Source organism: Thalassophryne amazonica, chromosome 12 (genome assembly GCF_902500255.1).
Source record: "Thalassophryne amazonica chromosome 12, fThaAma1.1, whole genome shotgun sequence".
NCBI lineage: Eukaryota > Metazoa > Chordata > Actinopteri > Batrachoidiformes > Batrachoididae > Thalassophryne > Thalassophryne amazonica.
The window spans coordinates 25,324,362-25,340,043 of NC_047114.1; the positions used below are offsets into that span (position 1 = coordinate 25,324,362).

At 40.6% G+C, this 15,682-nt stretch overlaps 1 protein-coding gene across 2 annotated transcripts in view; it reads left to right on the forward strand.

The window, feature by feature from the left end:
- The window catches only part of LOC117521603 (small conductance calcium-activated potassium channel protein 2-like), a 266,087-nt gene that overhangs the window by 215,761 nt on the left and 34,644 nt on the right, over positions 1–15,682 (forward strand). For both annotated transcript variants that reach the window (XM_034182931.1, XM_034182932.1), the window contains exons 5-6: positions 7,258–7,399; positions 8,974–9,084. In XM_034182931.1, the coding sequence (XP_034038822.1) occupies positions 7,258–7,399; positions 8,974–9,084 (253 nt within the window). The remainder of the gene's footprint in view (positions 1–7,257; positions 7,400–8,973; positions 9,085–15,682) is intronic.

A 15,682-nucleotide genomic window follows, 5' to 3' on the forward strand; every position in this document is an offset into this window, starting at 1 on the left:
ACCAGCAAGGCTGCAGAGCTCATTTGGATGTAAATTACAGTGCTCTTTTACACAGTATTTCGCAAATAATGTCATCAGTGAAAGATCTGAGTAAGCGATCTGAGGTTGCTTTGGCTGCAGAGTGTCTGTCAGGGAGAGTTTTAAGGGTGGGATAAAACTGTCTGCTCCGGACATTCTACCTCTGGTCCTAGAATAGGTCGAAAGTGGTGCCAGCTCTTCTCCATGCTATTCCAAAACTCGACACAGTATATTGAGAGCCTTAAAATGCTACTGTTGTTCCCTTTTCAGTCTTTCTATATCTCTTATGCTATTTTTCTGAATCCACCATAATTGAAATATTAGTGTGGAAACTATGCAGTCGCATCCTCCTTTGGAAAAGCAGATACTAAATCTCCTCAAGTGCCAAATAAATATCATTCCTTCCTTTTTTATTACACTTTTACAGCATATTTCTGATGGATGTCCACTGAATTCAATTAAATAATGTCTATAAGTATTGGAACAGTGATGCAATTGTTGTGATTTTTTTTTTTTCCTCTGTGCACCACCACCCTGGAACTGAAATGAAATATTTAAGATGGGCTTGTAAATGTAGACATTCAGGGGTGTAATAAAATATGACATTAACCATTTAGCCATTTTCAGACACCAGTATTAATTGAACGCACTCAATATAATGGTTATAGCAAATACAATTAATCACTTTTACAGCCAGTTTTTGTTATACACTCCAGTGGATGGATACACAAATATTTCCAAGTCACTGAACATGTTGTTGGACTCAGTTTTCATTGTGATTAAGAAATACAAACAGCATGATACTGTATGGCAAATCTGTGCAGGGTAAGCAGTTCTCAAACACTTAGTGTACACAATGGAGGCAAGTGAGGGAAGCCACCAAGACATCCATGGTAGCTCTGATGGAGTAATAGGCTTCTGTGGCTTTTTGTCTATTGCTTCACTGGTCAAACATCTTCACGGAGAAGGGTTTTCTTAAAAAGAAGGTGTTTTCAGCTCCAGTTTGCCAGAAGGCACATGGGACAACCCTTGACACTTTATGCTATTTCCAGACTGTCAGGTGCATTAATTCCTTGAGTCAACTTGATAACTTGCTGGAATAAACTTGGGAGGACTGATTCCCAACACTAACCCATATTCAATGCAATACAGCATTTTACAATCAAGAATCAAAAAGCTGTTTTTTGTTGTTTGTTACACAAACAATAAAAAAAGACAATAAGCCAAGCTACATCACATACACGTGAGATCCAGAGAACAAAGTGTTTGCTTGAGGAATAATAGTCAAGCAGTCTATGGTCAGACCATATGATGTGGCTGCCACTGCCAGCATATCACGTATCACACACACCTTTTGTACTCTATGAGTTGCAAAAAAAGTACTTCATAGTGTTTTTGTTGTTGTTGTTTTGCACATTAATCTTTGATAACAAGGGAAATACAGTCTGGTCCATATGTATTTGGACAGTGCCATCATGGTTGTAATTTTGCATTTGTACGCCGCCACAATGGAGTTGAAATGAAAACAATTAAGATACCAAATGTGTTTCTACTTGAGACTGCTTCAAATCAAAGGGTTCAACAAAAAATACTGCATTATCCATATAGGAATCAAAGAGGTTTACAGCACCATGGACAGTTTCTCCAAACACAGCCGCACAAGGCTACAGCTCCTTCAGGGTTGTCTGGGTGTCTTGGTGGCTTCCCTCACTAGTCTCCTTCTTCCACATACACTCAGTTTTTGAGAACTGTCTCCTCCACACAGATTGACTATACCGTACCATACTGTTTGTATTTCTTAAAGATTGCTATAAATGAAGTCTAAGATTTTTCACTGACGTGGAAATGTTTATGTATTCATCCCTTGGCTAGTCTCAAGAAAACGGGCTGTAAAAGTGATTATTTATAGTCATAATAATAAGTTTGTCCAATTACCTATGGGCTCTGAACATGAACAAACTGTGCATAAAAATGGTTGTAAGGTATATATATATATATATATATATATATATATATATATATATATATATATATATATATATATATATATACATAGCTAGCAAATTTTAAATTTTAATTAAAATAAGTCTGCACTGCATTAACATTTTGATTGTTTCATTTCAGCTCCGTTGTGGTGGTACACGGGGGGTAAAGGGAATTGTGTCACTGTCCAAATACTTTAGAACAAACTATATTATGCACAGTGATACAAGGTACAGCACGTTTCTGCCTGTCTTGCAGACATGACTCACTTTCTGCACGGCTTGGCAGTAAAATGACTAAAATTAACACACTAGTCAGTTGTAATTCTAATATTTATGCTGCTGATCAGGTCGGGCCTCTGGCAGCTCTCACAGGGAGGCTGCTGACGTGTTGGGATGCAGGTAAAAGAGACGCAGGTGTCACATTCAATCAGCATCTTCCTTTCTTACGTCCAATCTCACCCTCACTCTGTACAATTGGATGGCTGTCCGAAAAGACGCCTCTCCCCACTCCTCCTCCATCTCACCCACCCGGTAATCACGCCGTATTTTAGCAGGAATGGTTTTCATCCGTACCCCAGAGTTTACGCATCGCTCTCAATATACTGGTTTTGAAGCATGCAGGACACTGACATGTTTTTTCTTCCTGCATGGGACTTTCTGTGCATGTCATTCCAGAAGCTTGAATCTCACAGAACAAACACTCTGAGGGGGGTTTAAAAAAAAGAAGCAAGAGAGAGCTCATACTTATTGTTCCCCTGAATTTGAGCATGAGCTTAAACAAGAGAATGGGAGTTCTAAGAACTGGAATAGACTGTCTTGGAGGAGAGAAGCAGATATTTTAATGCCAACTCTGTTGTTTTGTTATTTTTGTGGAGAGAAAATTAGCAGAAATTCATCGTCTGTCCTTCAATCTGCCCTGGTGCGCTTTTAGTTACAGGTGACTGTACCGGTGATTTTTAGTCTGCACACTGCGTCACTGCTACGTAATCAGTTCCAAATCAGGACTGGTCCTATCAGAGTAAACTCCATGAAATTACAATCCATCTTTACTCATGTGTGGGCCATGATAACTACGACTTCAGGCAGCAATCGCTGACTATATTTTTCTGTTTTTCTATATCTCCAGAGTTCATTTTAGCATGATCACAGTCAGTCTTTACAGCCTTTCAAACAAATCCCCTATTGACCAAAATTTTAACTTTTTCTAAAAATAAAAAAATCAAAAATCCATTCTAATCATGCTAAATATCATGGATTGTGTCCAAACATACAGAATTGTTTAGTTAAGTGATGTAAGCAAGTCCCTTCAGCTTCTCCCTTGTTTGACCACAGCAGACCTGGGGTGCATATGCATGATGATTTGGCACAAGTTTTACACCAGATTCCCTTCCAGATGTAACTCTACATTACATGGAGGATGCCCTGGGGTGGCCTTGAACCAAGAACCTTCCATCCTGGAAATCAGCGCACTTAACCACTTGGTTACAATGGCATTGTCTAGTTAAGTGATAACTGTTTTAAATGATTCAACTTATTAAGTGTAGCCACGTATTGCATATCAGAAAACAGAAAATGTTCTGATGAATTATTCTTTAATTTCAAACATTTTCAGTCTAGAAATAATTATTTCCTCAAATGCTAAATGCAGTGACACACACGAACATCTAACTCCGCTCATGTGGCACTTAGAAAATGTGTGGCTGTTCGCACTATTAACACAACAACAGTCAGCAGACGATCACTGTTGAGCTGGATGTGAAATTTGTCTAAGTGCTCCCACAAGTGTGGCTTTGCAAACAGACACAGTGACACATTGGTGTGTGTGCTGAACTGACAGAAGGGGTATGTCTGCCCGCAGGAGATCTGTGTTTCTGGATGTCCCAGCTGGGGAACATGTGTTTGGACAGACATGAACTAACAACTGCCCACTGTGACGGCACGTGTGTCTGCTTGCTGTCCTCAACTGGACATACATAGTGAGCAGTGAGCACATGCGTGGCGCGTACATTGACAGGCTATCCCAGGTGAAATGGATCGTCAGATCATAACATGTGAGCTTTGTTCCACATGACGCAGTGTATGTCCTGCAGAGTGCCGTCCGCAAGACGCGCCAGAGGCCGGCTGGACACATTACAAGTAGATGTGAACATGATAAGAGCGTCCTGCTTCTCATTCATGTCATTTCATGACTGTACGTCTGTTACCATGGGTCATCTTCAAAGGAACAGATGGATCATATTTGTATTGCCCGCTTGATAAGAGGGATTCAGTAAAATGCGGTGTTTTTATGTGGTGTGGGGTTTTCATTTTTTCTTAAATATGTCCTTCTTGATATCAGGCATTTTCCTACACCTTTTACAGAACAGTGATGGTAGCTCAATGGTAAGGTTTTTGGCTGGCAGTTAGAGCTTTTGGAAAGTGCAGGTTCGAATCCCGTGGTTGGCATGTGGTTACACATCATGCAGCTGCTCGCACTGTGTTTCCGCATCCACAAAACCATTGCAGCGGCATCGATCATGGCTGCCCGTCAGCTCAATGTTTTTGTGGTTCACTTATATGAGCTGTTCCGCCGTGATTCGCCCTGAGTTGTACTTATTTGGTACTATGTGTGAAGGGGCCCTGAGGAAAAACTCCCTTATGCACATCACATGTATTTGTTCAGTGCTGTAGAAGGCTGCAGACTGCCCATGGAGACCTTCAGTGCTGCACATGAAAATTCTGCACGTCTTGTGAAAGCTCAACCATGCTAACAGCACGTACTGCCATCGCACACCTGACCCAAGTCAGGAGCACGACTAGTGTGGGTCGTACAATGACAGGAAGAAGCATGGTCATTGCACAGGTGCTGGACATCAGAAGTACTACACAAGTACTCCACACCTGCTACTTGTGCATCCTGCAAGACAGAATTACATCTCACTCTCTACCCCTATCGGTGGCGTGCACGCAGCACACGCGAATCACATGCCACACAAGTGGCAAGACTGAGTATATATACTGGGGAGATCATGTAGCGTGTAGCATTGTAGCAGGGTAATCACGAGCAAACCACCACCGCCCCAATAATCTAATGTACTTTTTTGGTTTGTTTTTATTTTTTGTTTTTTACGAGAGGAGATGTGATCAGACGTGGCCTCTGTAGGGGCCTCGGGCTGCGCCGGTGTCTAACGTTTGGAAACAGAAGAGCAAGACTGTCTGCTGCAGGTCCACACTTGATTGTAGGGCTGCACTCCGGCACACCACCCATGGGGATGGAGAGTGACATTCTGTCTTAGTGCACTATGTTCCCTCACTACTGCACAGAACAATGTGTCTTTTACTAATCCTAAATACCTGAAAAATATTTAGTGGTTATTTTCTTTTCAAGATGAATCACTGGAGCAGAACACTTGAATGGTTTCCACAAATAAATGGAACATTGCATTTTTAAGTGCCAGAATTGTTTGTCTCAACATGATAACATTCTCAAAGTTTTACTGAAAATACTCAATGATGGAAAGCTCCACTCTTTACACCCCCCCCCCCCCCCAAAAAAAAACAAACAGAATGCACAATGTCTGACGGTGTTGGACAGGTGAAAGAAACTGAGGAGAGGCACGAAGTGATATTGGCTTTGCTGACACGCTGGTCAGGAGTGATTATCACGTGCGTCACAAGTACTCCTGGCTTGCGACACTGGCTATTTGCAAGCCATATGCACTCCTCACTCACTGGACACGCATGGAACACATACGTCACACATGCAATTGGCACGGGCTGGTGGTGCAATATTCTCCACATCTCATGCACGACAGACGTGCAGCCTGTATGTAACAAATACAAATCCTGCACTCTTTCACAAACTTTCCCCTGGATACCTGCAGCACACCTGCAGGCTGCCACTCCCTGCAACCCATACGTGTCCAACACGTGTGGTGAGTTGTCAGGTAGGCTTTAGTTTTTGGATTTATTTTTTTTTTTTAAGTGTGTGTTTAAAACTGAACATCAACTATGATAGTATGTGATCAGAGTGATATTTCATCTTCTATTTAGCATTTATATGTGCTTAAAGTCAAAAGCATTACTTCATAAATACTAAATTCTGGTTGATAGGGGTCAATTTGAAAGGCTGTGGTAATTATGAGCCAAATTTTAATGGGTCTGACCCGTATTCTATGCAGGCATTATGAAGGTAGTGAGATATTCTCTGAAAGTATTTAATCAGTGTTTCATTTTGATTTTAAATTTAAATCCTATCTGATCTCCTCCTAGACAGCCTGCTGGGAATAAGCAGGCGAGCTGGATGTGGGTGGGTGGGCAGATTTGCCTGTGTGTTGGACTTTGTCTCGGTGCAGAAGGTATGGGAATGTCATCAACACTCAGTGGTGGGGATGGGAGGGGGGGTGGGGGGTTATGTGCATTGTAGGCCAGCAGACTGACAATTCAAGCATGGCTGTCAGCTACTTTGGAAAAGAACACATTTGAAGTGATGATGTGCATTGTCATACCTCTTTTTTTGGGGGGGGGAGGTAGATTAAACTCTACGGCACAATGTTTCCAGCAGACCGTGACAATAAGGAAGGCGGCGCAGCGTGTGCATGTTTGTATGTACTGACATTACATTTGTTAAGTTGTCATATTCAAATCCAGTCTGACCTGCAGTTTGTTCAGCGTCTTCCTGCCACACGTCCTTTCGCTTTGTCACTGGAATCATATTTTCTAAAACTGTCAAATCTATGCTCATGTAAAGCAGGAGCTCGTGATTTGGCCCCCGGCCCGCCGCTATGTGCTCCTTATCGTTTCCCACATGCCTGATTTTGATATTGACAGACGCTGAATGTGACACACTTTCAGTGATCTCACACTCTCATTCTGAAAGCATTTCATTGTTTAGTTCATTTTTTTTTTAAAGAAACTGAAACTGCTCTTTTCTACCAACATGCCAGTTTCATTTCCTGATTCATTCAGCCATGTATCTTAGATATAAATGATTTAATTAAAAACAGACATTATTTATGCTGGGAAAAAAAAGATTTTTGCCTACACAATGAAGTGGAATGCATTTTTAGACTTTGTGCCAACCAGGCGTGGCCAAACACTGTGCACCATGATTTTCTTCCTCCTCCTCAGTCTTCACCACCTCCTCCTCCACCCACCTCCTGTCTTTTGGTTTACACGGCACCTCTCACATTCTTCAGCATGCTCGCGTTCTGCAAGCAGCATCCACATTTACTGATGGGCTGTCTCCTGCTTCTGCTTATCTCCACCACTTCAGGTATCATGACAAACAGGAAGTGACGAGCAACTTCCTGGGAGCCATGTGGCTCATCTCGATCACCTTCCTCTCCATCGGCTACGGGGACATGGTACCGCACACATACTGTGGGAAAGGTGTGTGTCTGCTTACAGGGATTATGGTAGGTTCTCCTCTTCCTTTCTCACAGACAAACTCTTGCTAGTTTATTGAAATGCTGTATAGTCGAAAGCGCACAGCGCATGTGCTGTAGGGGCGTGTCCAACTCCACCTTGTTATTTACATAATCAATATTTCAGAACAAAGTCAGGAAAAGGGGTAAATATGTTATCAATTAATCCTGGTTATGTATTGACAAGTCATCCTCATGAAAAAAAAAATACTCATATATATAGAAAACAAGGTGACATTTTACTATGGTGAGTGCTCAGAATGCTTCTGCATTTACAAGATAATACAATTTTCTCCCACAATTTGAGCAATTAGTTCCCACATTTGATTAGTCCATGCATACATGATAAATATGTTCTGTGTGCACTGTGCACTGTACGTACCGCACAAAGTCGCAACAGCACATAACACACTTAGTGACAGATGTCATTGTGTGATTGTGTAGATAATAGCAACCATGGAAACACATTTACTGTGCACATCAAAGATTTTCTATGCACATAAATGTGTTTATTTATTTTTTTTAAATGTGGGACACCTGAAATAAATTATGCATTGTGTGCATATAATAGGATTTTGAGTACCATATAGTATTTTACTCTGTGGATCTGTCCTGGGCACCTTCAAATTCTTTGAAGTCTGGTGGACTTCAGTTCACTATGTAAGTCTGTGGACTTTGGTGATGAGTGAGTGTGTCATTATGTCTGTATGTCAATACCATGCAGATGTTTAGTGTGTGTCATCCTGCGTATATGTATATGCCTCTCTGCCTGTAATAACATGTGCATAACACAATGCAATAGGCATTATGATGTAACATGGGGAATATGGCGCTTGTCATATTGTAGGATACGTTCCAGTTGTTGTGATACTGTCCCATGAGCACACACCATCCTAATGCAGTTACTCCATACACACTGCAATACAATACATGTGTTTCTCTGTAGTCCTGGTGTAATGCAGATTTGTATCACATCATTGTGTAGTGTACAACACTACACAATGGTGCTGTGCTTAGAGGGCACAGTAACACTACATCCACATTTTAAAGTATCAGGGATCTACTTTTTTTTTTCTTACATTCAAGTTCATTAATAATAAAATATCCAAACTTATTTCCACAAAATTAACAATTTTTCTGATATATTCGCATTACGTCTGACCTTGATCACTGAAGATCCAAAGCAAAATCAAGTCATTCTTCCATCCGCTGGCCCAGTGTAGCTGTCAAGTTTAATCAAAATCAGATGAGGTGTTCTTAAGGCATTATGCTGACATAATATAAACATAGACAGTGAGATGGTCAGAACAGTATACGCCTCTGGTGGCATAGCTAAAAATAACTAGAAAATATCCACATGTGAGCGATGCATCAGCTTCTTTTTCAATGCAGTAAATATTTTAAGTCATTCACCCCTCAAAAATGGCAACAACAACAATCTTTATGATTTATTGTTTGTAATAATTCAGTTCAAATACAGCTGCCTGGTTAAATGTGTGTATGTGTGCACTGACCTTTTTCATGTTTTGTTGTTGAATGTTACTTTGTGTGTGTTTGTGTAATAGGGAGCTGGTTGCACTGCGCTGGTGGTTGCAGTGGTTGCCAGGAAGTTGGAGCTGACCAAGGCTGAGAAGCACGTCCACAACTTCATGATGGATACACAACTCTGTAAACGAGTGAGTCGCTGTGTAGTTCCAGTGTCCAATGGGTGGCAGATTTTCATCCTTCTAAGCTTCTCCACTGCATAAAATTAAACTCTATTTTGAAACCATTTGTTGACACAGGGTTTTCAGAGAAAAGTCACAATAAAGAGTAAATTAGTTTTAAAAGAAATACATTTGGAATATTACAATATATGATTTAAAATGGATGGTCGCTCCTCAGTGGTCACTCTCAAAAGGCAGTTGTGTCTGACTCCTATGAGGGAGGTCTCACAAACTGTTGGTGAGTCTATCAGACTCCCCAAGTACTTTTGGATCCTTGACATCTTATGATACTTCACTGCCAGTGAAGCCCAGGATGGTGTTGATATACAGCGGGTAAAGTAAGTATTGAGCACATCACCATTTTTCTCAGTAAATATATCTCTAAAAGGTGCTACTGACATGAAATTTTCACCAGATGTCGGTATTAACCCAAATAATCCACACATACTAATCAAACCATAGATGTCCACAAATTATGGGTAATAATGTGAAATGACACAGGTAAAAATTACTGAACACCTGAAGAAATGGAGGTTGACAAAGGCTTGGAAAGTCAAGACACAAACTGAAAAGAAAAGAAAGCAATCCTGCCCCTTGTCAGTGCAAATTAATATCAGCTGGTTCAGCCCCAACTGATGGACTGATGGACATGTCTATCTCGGCTTTCAATGCTTACCAGTCCAGTAAGTATCAGTGAAATTGTGGAGAGCTGGACATGTCCAAACTTGCCCTCTGACACGCCGAAACGGAGGTGTTCCTTTGTCTTGCTTCCAAAGCCAATCAGTCTTTACGCGCAAAGCCTCCACGCGGCTTTCCATGACAAAATCTCTTGTTAAAGGTGAAATCTGCCGGAAAATGGCTGATGTCCAGCTCTTGTGATAACCAGAGAAAGAGCACACGACGGTCTCGTATCCACAGAGCCATCCGTTTAGAAATGGTCCGATGGCTTGTGCCGCGTCATCGCAGCTCGGAGTGCGGCGCGCCGAGCGTCCTTGAAGGGGTCCTTAAAGCTGTACTAACAGACCTTATTCTCTGTGAAGCCTGTAAAATTTTCACCAAAAGCCAGATACATTTTTCAAATGGTTTCCAGGTGCCAGTCTCTAACAGCTTCTGAAAAAATTCTGATGGAAAAAAGTCCTTTTCATTCCGCCATTTCTAGACAATGAAAATCCGACGAGGGGGCGGGACCACTCCTTCCCAAGGTGTGCTCACAGGCGAATGACATCACTGACAGGCGTGGAAAAACTCACGCATGCGCACGAGGGTTCAAGCAAAAAAAATATGAATGAAATCCATATAGTTTTTGAAAAAAATAAAAAGGACTGTTACTTTATTGACAGACCTTGTATGTACGCTCACCACACAAGAACCCCACTGCTGCAGAAAAAGCATGTTGAAGCTCATTTAAACTTTGCCCCACAATGTTTAGACAAGTCTGTGAAATACTGGGAGAACATAGTCTGGTCAGATGAGACCAGAATTGAACTCTTTGGATGTCATAATACACACCGTAAATGTCACTGCACATCACCCCAAAAACACCACACCATCAATGAAGTTTGGACCCAGGAACATCATGGTGTGGGGCTGTTTTTAGCAACCAGCAATGACAAACTCCACATCAATGAAGGAAGCATGAATGGAAAAATGTACAGAGACATTCTTGATAAAATTCTCCCAGGATGACGAAGATGAAACGAGGGTGAACATTTTAGCAAAATAATGATCCCAAACACACAGGCCAATATCAAAGACCCCCTTTTTGGCTAAAGTCTTGGAAAATCATTTTTGCAGACTAACAACATCTATGACACATTTCAGTCCGGGTACCATGAGTTTCATTCCACTGAAACTGCCCTGTTGAAGGTGGCTAGTGACATTATGATGGCCGCTGATAGTGGTAAATGTTCTGTGCTGGTTTTATTGGATCTGTCATCTGCATTTGATACCGTTGACCATGGCATTTTGATTAATAGATTGCGGGATACGGTTGGCATGTCAGGTCCTGTATTAGAGTGGTTTAGCTCTTACTTGGTTGGTAGAACTTTTAGTGTTTCTGTGAACAATGTGATGTCTGAATCTGCTGATCTTTTGTGGGGTGTCCCGCAGGGCTCAGTCCTGGGTCCGATTTTGTTCCTGCTGTATATCCTTCCTCTTGGTAAGCTGATCCAGCAGTTCTGCGATGTGTCCTACCATTTGTATGCTGATGACTTGCAGCTGTACTGTTCTTTTAAGACAACTGAAGCACAGAAAATTTGTTCTTACTGAAAACAGCCTGCAGTTGAATTCTAATAAGACTGAGACATTGATTGTAGCTCCAGATAGTGCTATGTCTGTCATTAAGAATCACCTTGGTAATCTGAGCAGCTCTGTTAAAGGCAGCCTGTGTAACCTGGGTGTCATTTTGGATGGAGGGATGTCTTTGGAACATCACACCAGCTCGTTAAGAACTGTTTTTTTCCAAATTCGAAACATTTCCAAATTACGCAAAATGGTGGCTTTTAATGAGCTAGAGATGATTGTGCATGCATTTGTTTCTTCACGACTTGATTATTGTAACAGTCTCTTTACATGCCTCAGTAAGAAAGAGCTGGCCCGCCTGCAGGTAGTGCAAAATTCTGCTGCACGACTTCTTACCCGCACCCACAGGAGAATGCATATTACTCCTGTTCTCAAGTCTTTACATTGGCTCCCTGTTTTTTACAGGATAAATTACAAAATCCTTGTGCTGACCTTTAGAGCTCTACATGGGCAGGCACCGGAATACATTAAGGACCTGATCCAGCCTTATGTTTCCAGCAGCAGTTTGAGGTCTTCCAATCAGAACCTGCTGATGGTTCCCCGAACTTGTTTTAAAACTCGAGGGGACAGATCTTTTAAAGCTGTGGCACCTCGCCTCTGGAATGAGCTTCCCTGTTCTCTTCGCTCACTAGATTCTGTGGATGTTTTTAGACAGCAACTAAAGACACATTTTTTTAAACTGGCATTTTAGTGTCAATTTATTTTATTGTTCTATATTTGTATGTGTTGTTTTTATTGTCTATTTATATCGTGTGAAGCACTTTGTGACCTTGGTCTGTGAAAAGTGCTATATAAATAAAGCTTACTTACTTACTTACTTACAGCCAAGGAAACTCTCAGCTGGTTTCAGAGAATGAAAATAGAGCTGCTAGAATGGTCCAGCCACTCAGGTGACTTAAATCCAACAGAAAATCTATGGAAAGAACTAAAGATCAGAGTTCATAGAAGAGGTCCACGGAACCTTCAAGATTTGAAGATTGTTTGTGTGGAAGAATGGACCAAAATCACTGCAGGAGACTAGTTTCTCCACACAGGAGGCATCTTGTCATCAGATGGTTAATAATCCCATTAATCCATTTGATCGCTTTGGGTGAAGAGACTGTCTCAGGTGAGCGGCTGAGTTCCAAAATGACGCATGTGCAGTGGAGGCAGGGCGGACCAATTTTTAGTGGCGGACTGTTTGGTCTGCAACACCGGGCCAAGTCTTGTATGAACCGTGGCTCAATTTTCACCATGTGCAGCAATTTGTATTTATTTATTTATTCCCTGTCACGACCTTTGCCATAGTTTGATAAATCCTTGAATTTTATGAATACGTTAATGGAACGGAATGGAATAGAATAGAACCTTTATTTTCATTGCATGTACATACGTACAACGAAATTTGTCCTCTGCATTTAACCATCTTAATTACATTTAGACACAATATCCAACTACTAGGGGCAGTGGGCAGCCGCAGTCCAGCTCCTGGGGACCAACTCCAGATGTGGAAACACTGCCTTCGTCAGGGGAAGAGAAAGGAGCAGACCCTAAATAAGAATATTTTTGACTGTGGAAGGAAACCGGAGTGCCCGGAGTAAACCCACACAGACACGGGGAAAACATGCAAATTCCACACAGGAAGGCCGGGAAGTGATCCCACGACCTTCTTGCTGTGAGGCACCACTGCTAACCACTAATCCACCGTGACGCCAATGTTATAATGTTATAATGTTGAAACATCACCATAACCAGGGTTCTCCCTACAATCCAGAACAGGGCTTGTCTGTGTCCTGTAACTGCTACTTGACCCCCTCTAAATATATTTATCTATTTATTTGTTGTTATTTAATTCAATTTACTTATGTATTTATGTTTTGCTCACACAGTGTGCATGCATATATTCACGTTATCTAGAGAACTGTCAACTCACCTTTTTGGCAACATAAACTAGAAGTTGACGAGTAAATTTCTGGTGTATATATATATATATATATATATATATATATATATATATATATATATATATATATATATATATATATAAAAGTAAAGTCCCTTCGGCTGCTCCCTTGTTTGCACTTGGGGTCGCCACAGCAAATCCAAGGTGGATCTGCATGTTGAATTGGCACAGGTTTTACGCCGGATGCCCTTCCTGACGCAACTCCACATTACATGGAGAAATGTGGCAGGGGTGGGATTTGAACCCGGAACCTTCTGAACTGAAACCAAGCGCATTAACCACTTGGCCACCACCCCTGCTATATATATATATATATATATATATATATATATATATATATATATATATATATATATATATATATATATATATATATATATATATATATATATATATATATGCACATACACTGAGTGATACTATTGTGATTATTGCATTGTTGCACTAAAAGGAACAACCCAGTCTCACAGCAGTTCATGATGGCATTATGAAAAGTAAATTAATCTATGGGTTTGTGATACAGTCATGAAAATGGGGCACTTTTCGTGATGGGGCATGAAATGTGAGGTGACGGGGGTTATGGTTTGGGTTCAGGGAAGGGAGACACTTATGTTATGGTTAGAGTTAGGACAAGGGGGAGGATTATAAAACAAACAAACAAACAAAAAAAAAACACATCACGAAAATGGGGCACTTTTCTTGACGGGCACAAAAAACCATGAGACTGGGCTGAACAGGAACTAATCAGCCATGTAAAAAAATGTATTTACTTATATATTTAATAGATTTCATGCCAAGATTGCACAAGAAGGCCCCAAATTTGCTTCAGTATTTCAAATTTTCCTGTGATTGCATGTCACCAGACCTCCCTAGCAGGTGCCCCCGGCTAGGCTCTGCTTGTTCCTACAACACACTTTTCTCACGTTCAGAAACACCCTGATGCAGATCAGTGCATGGAGCTGACATTGCTGAGAAAAACACATTTTTACTGAATGAAATCACCATATAATGGATTCCTCTTGTTTAGAATCTTATTTTCTCGTCTCCACAGTGATGTCAGAATTATGTCATTTTTGTATATCATATTATCAAATGCCTCATGCTTTGCACTCACCTTTATTTATATCTGTTCATTAAAAAATCATGGAGAAAACCCTAATAAGATGTTCCACAGGTGCCACGGTTGTGTGAATTTTTTCTACTGGTGTGCTCATGTTATTTTGGTGCTCACTGCATAATATAAACCTGGTGCATTACGTCTTCACATGACACGTCAGATTGGTAAGGGTGTAACGGTACATGTATTTGTACTGAACCATTTCGGTACGGGATGTTCGGTTCAGTACAGGGTGGTTCGCGGATGAGTTTGCATTGTGTGTGTTTACATTTAGTGTTGCCAACTTAGCGACTTTCTTGCTAAATCTGGCAACTTTCCAAACCCTCAAGACGACTTATTTTCTCAAAAGCGACTAGCGACAAATCTAACTACTTTTCCTGGAGTTACCCCGGAGACTTTTCTGATGTTTGGCGACTGAAAGTGAAAGTCTCTTGTCACCAAGCGGCAGCGGGTCTCCCCCTCCTCCGCAGTCTACAGCAGCCTGTAAAGCGCTGAGCGGAGGGATATCTACAGTTCTCACTCGGACTCGGTCAGCCTATTGACCTTGTTTGCTGCATTGTGATTAAATAGTCCCCAGACTTTGAGAAGCCCTGGCCTTAAGAGGTCACTTTATTTTAACAAGTGATGGCCAATTTTAATGGCAAAATAAATAAACAAACCAAAAATCAAGTGTATTTGTAGTTCTAAATATTTTAAGGTGGTTTTACTCACTTTTTTGCCTCTCCCACAATGTTTTTTTTTTCAAAACTTTATTTAAAAAGATATATTGACTTCCTACATTGTCTGCTCAGTGTTGTTGACATTTCTGTTTGTTCTTGTTCATGTTTAAATCCAAATAAAATTTCATTGTAAAAAAAGATATATTAATGAACATTAAACTAACAGTTAATAGAAAGAGATAGAAAATAAAATAAATTGAACAAAAGTAAAGAGATTCTTTAATATTAATTTGCTTAAAAAATCCCTTATAGAGTATGACAGTTTTGGACAAATTAATTTTTCTTGCAAAAAATATGAAGGCTGAATAAAATTGAACAGGGCTTCATGCTGGAACCGTTGTGCTGCTCATTACTTGTGGAAAGGGTTTGTGCAAAGCTATTTACTAGGAATGTATTTTTTATAATATTTCATACAATTGTCATTTATTTGAGAACATTTTATTTAACTTATTACCAGGCAGCACTTTGCAATTATTTTATTTTCCTCTT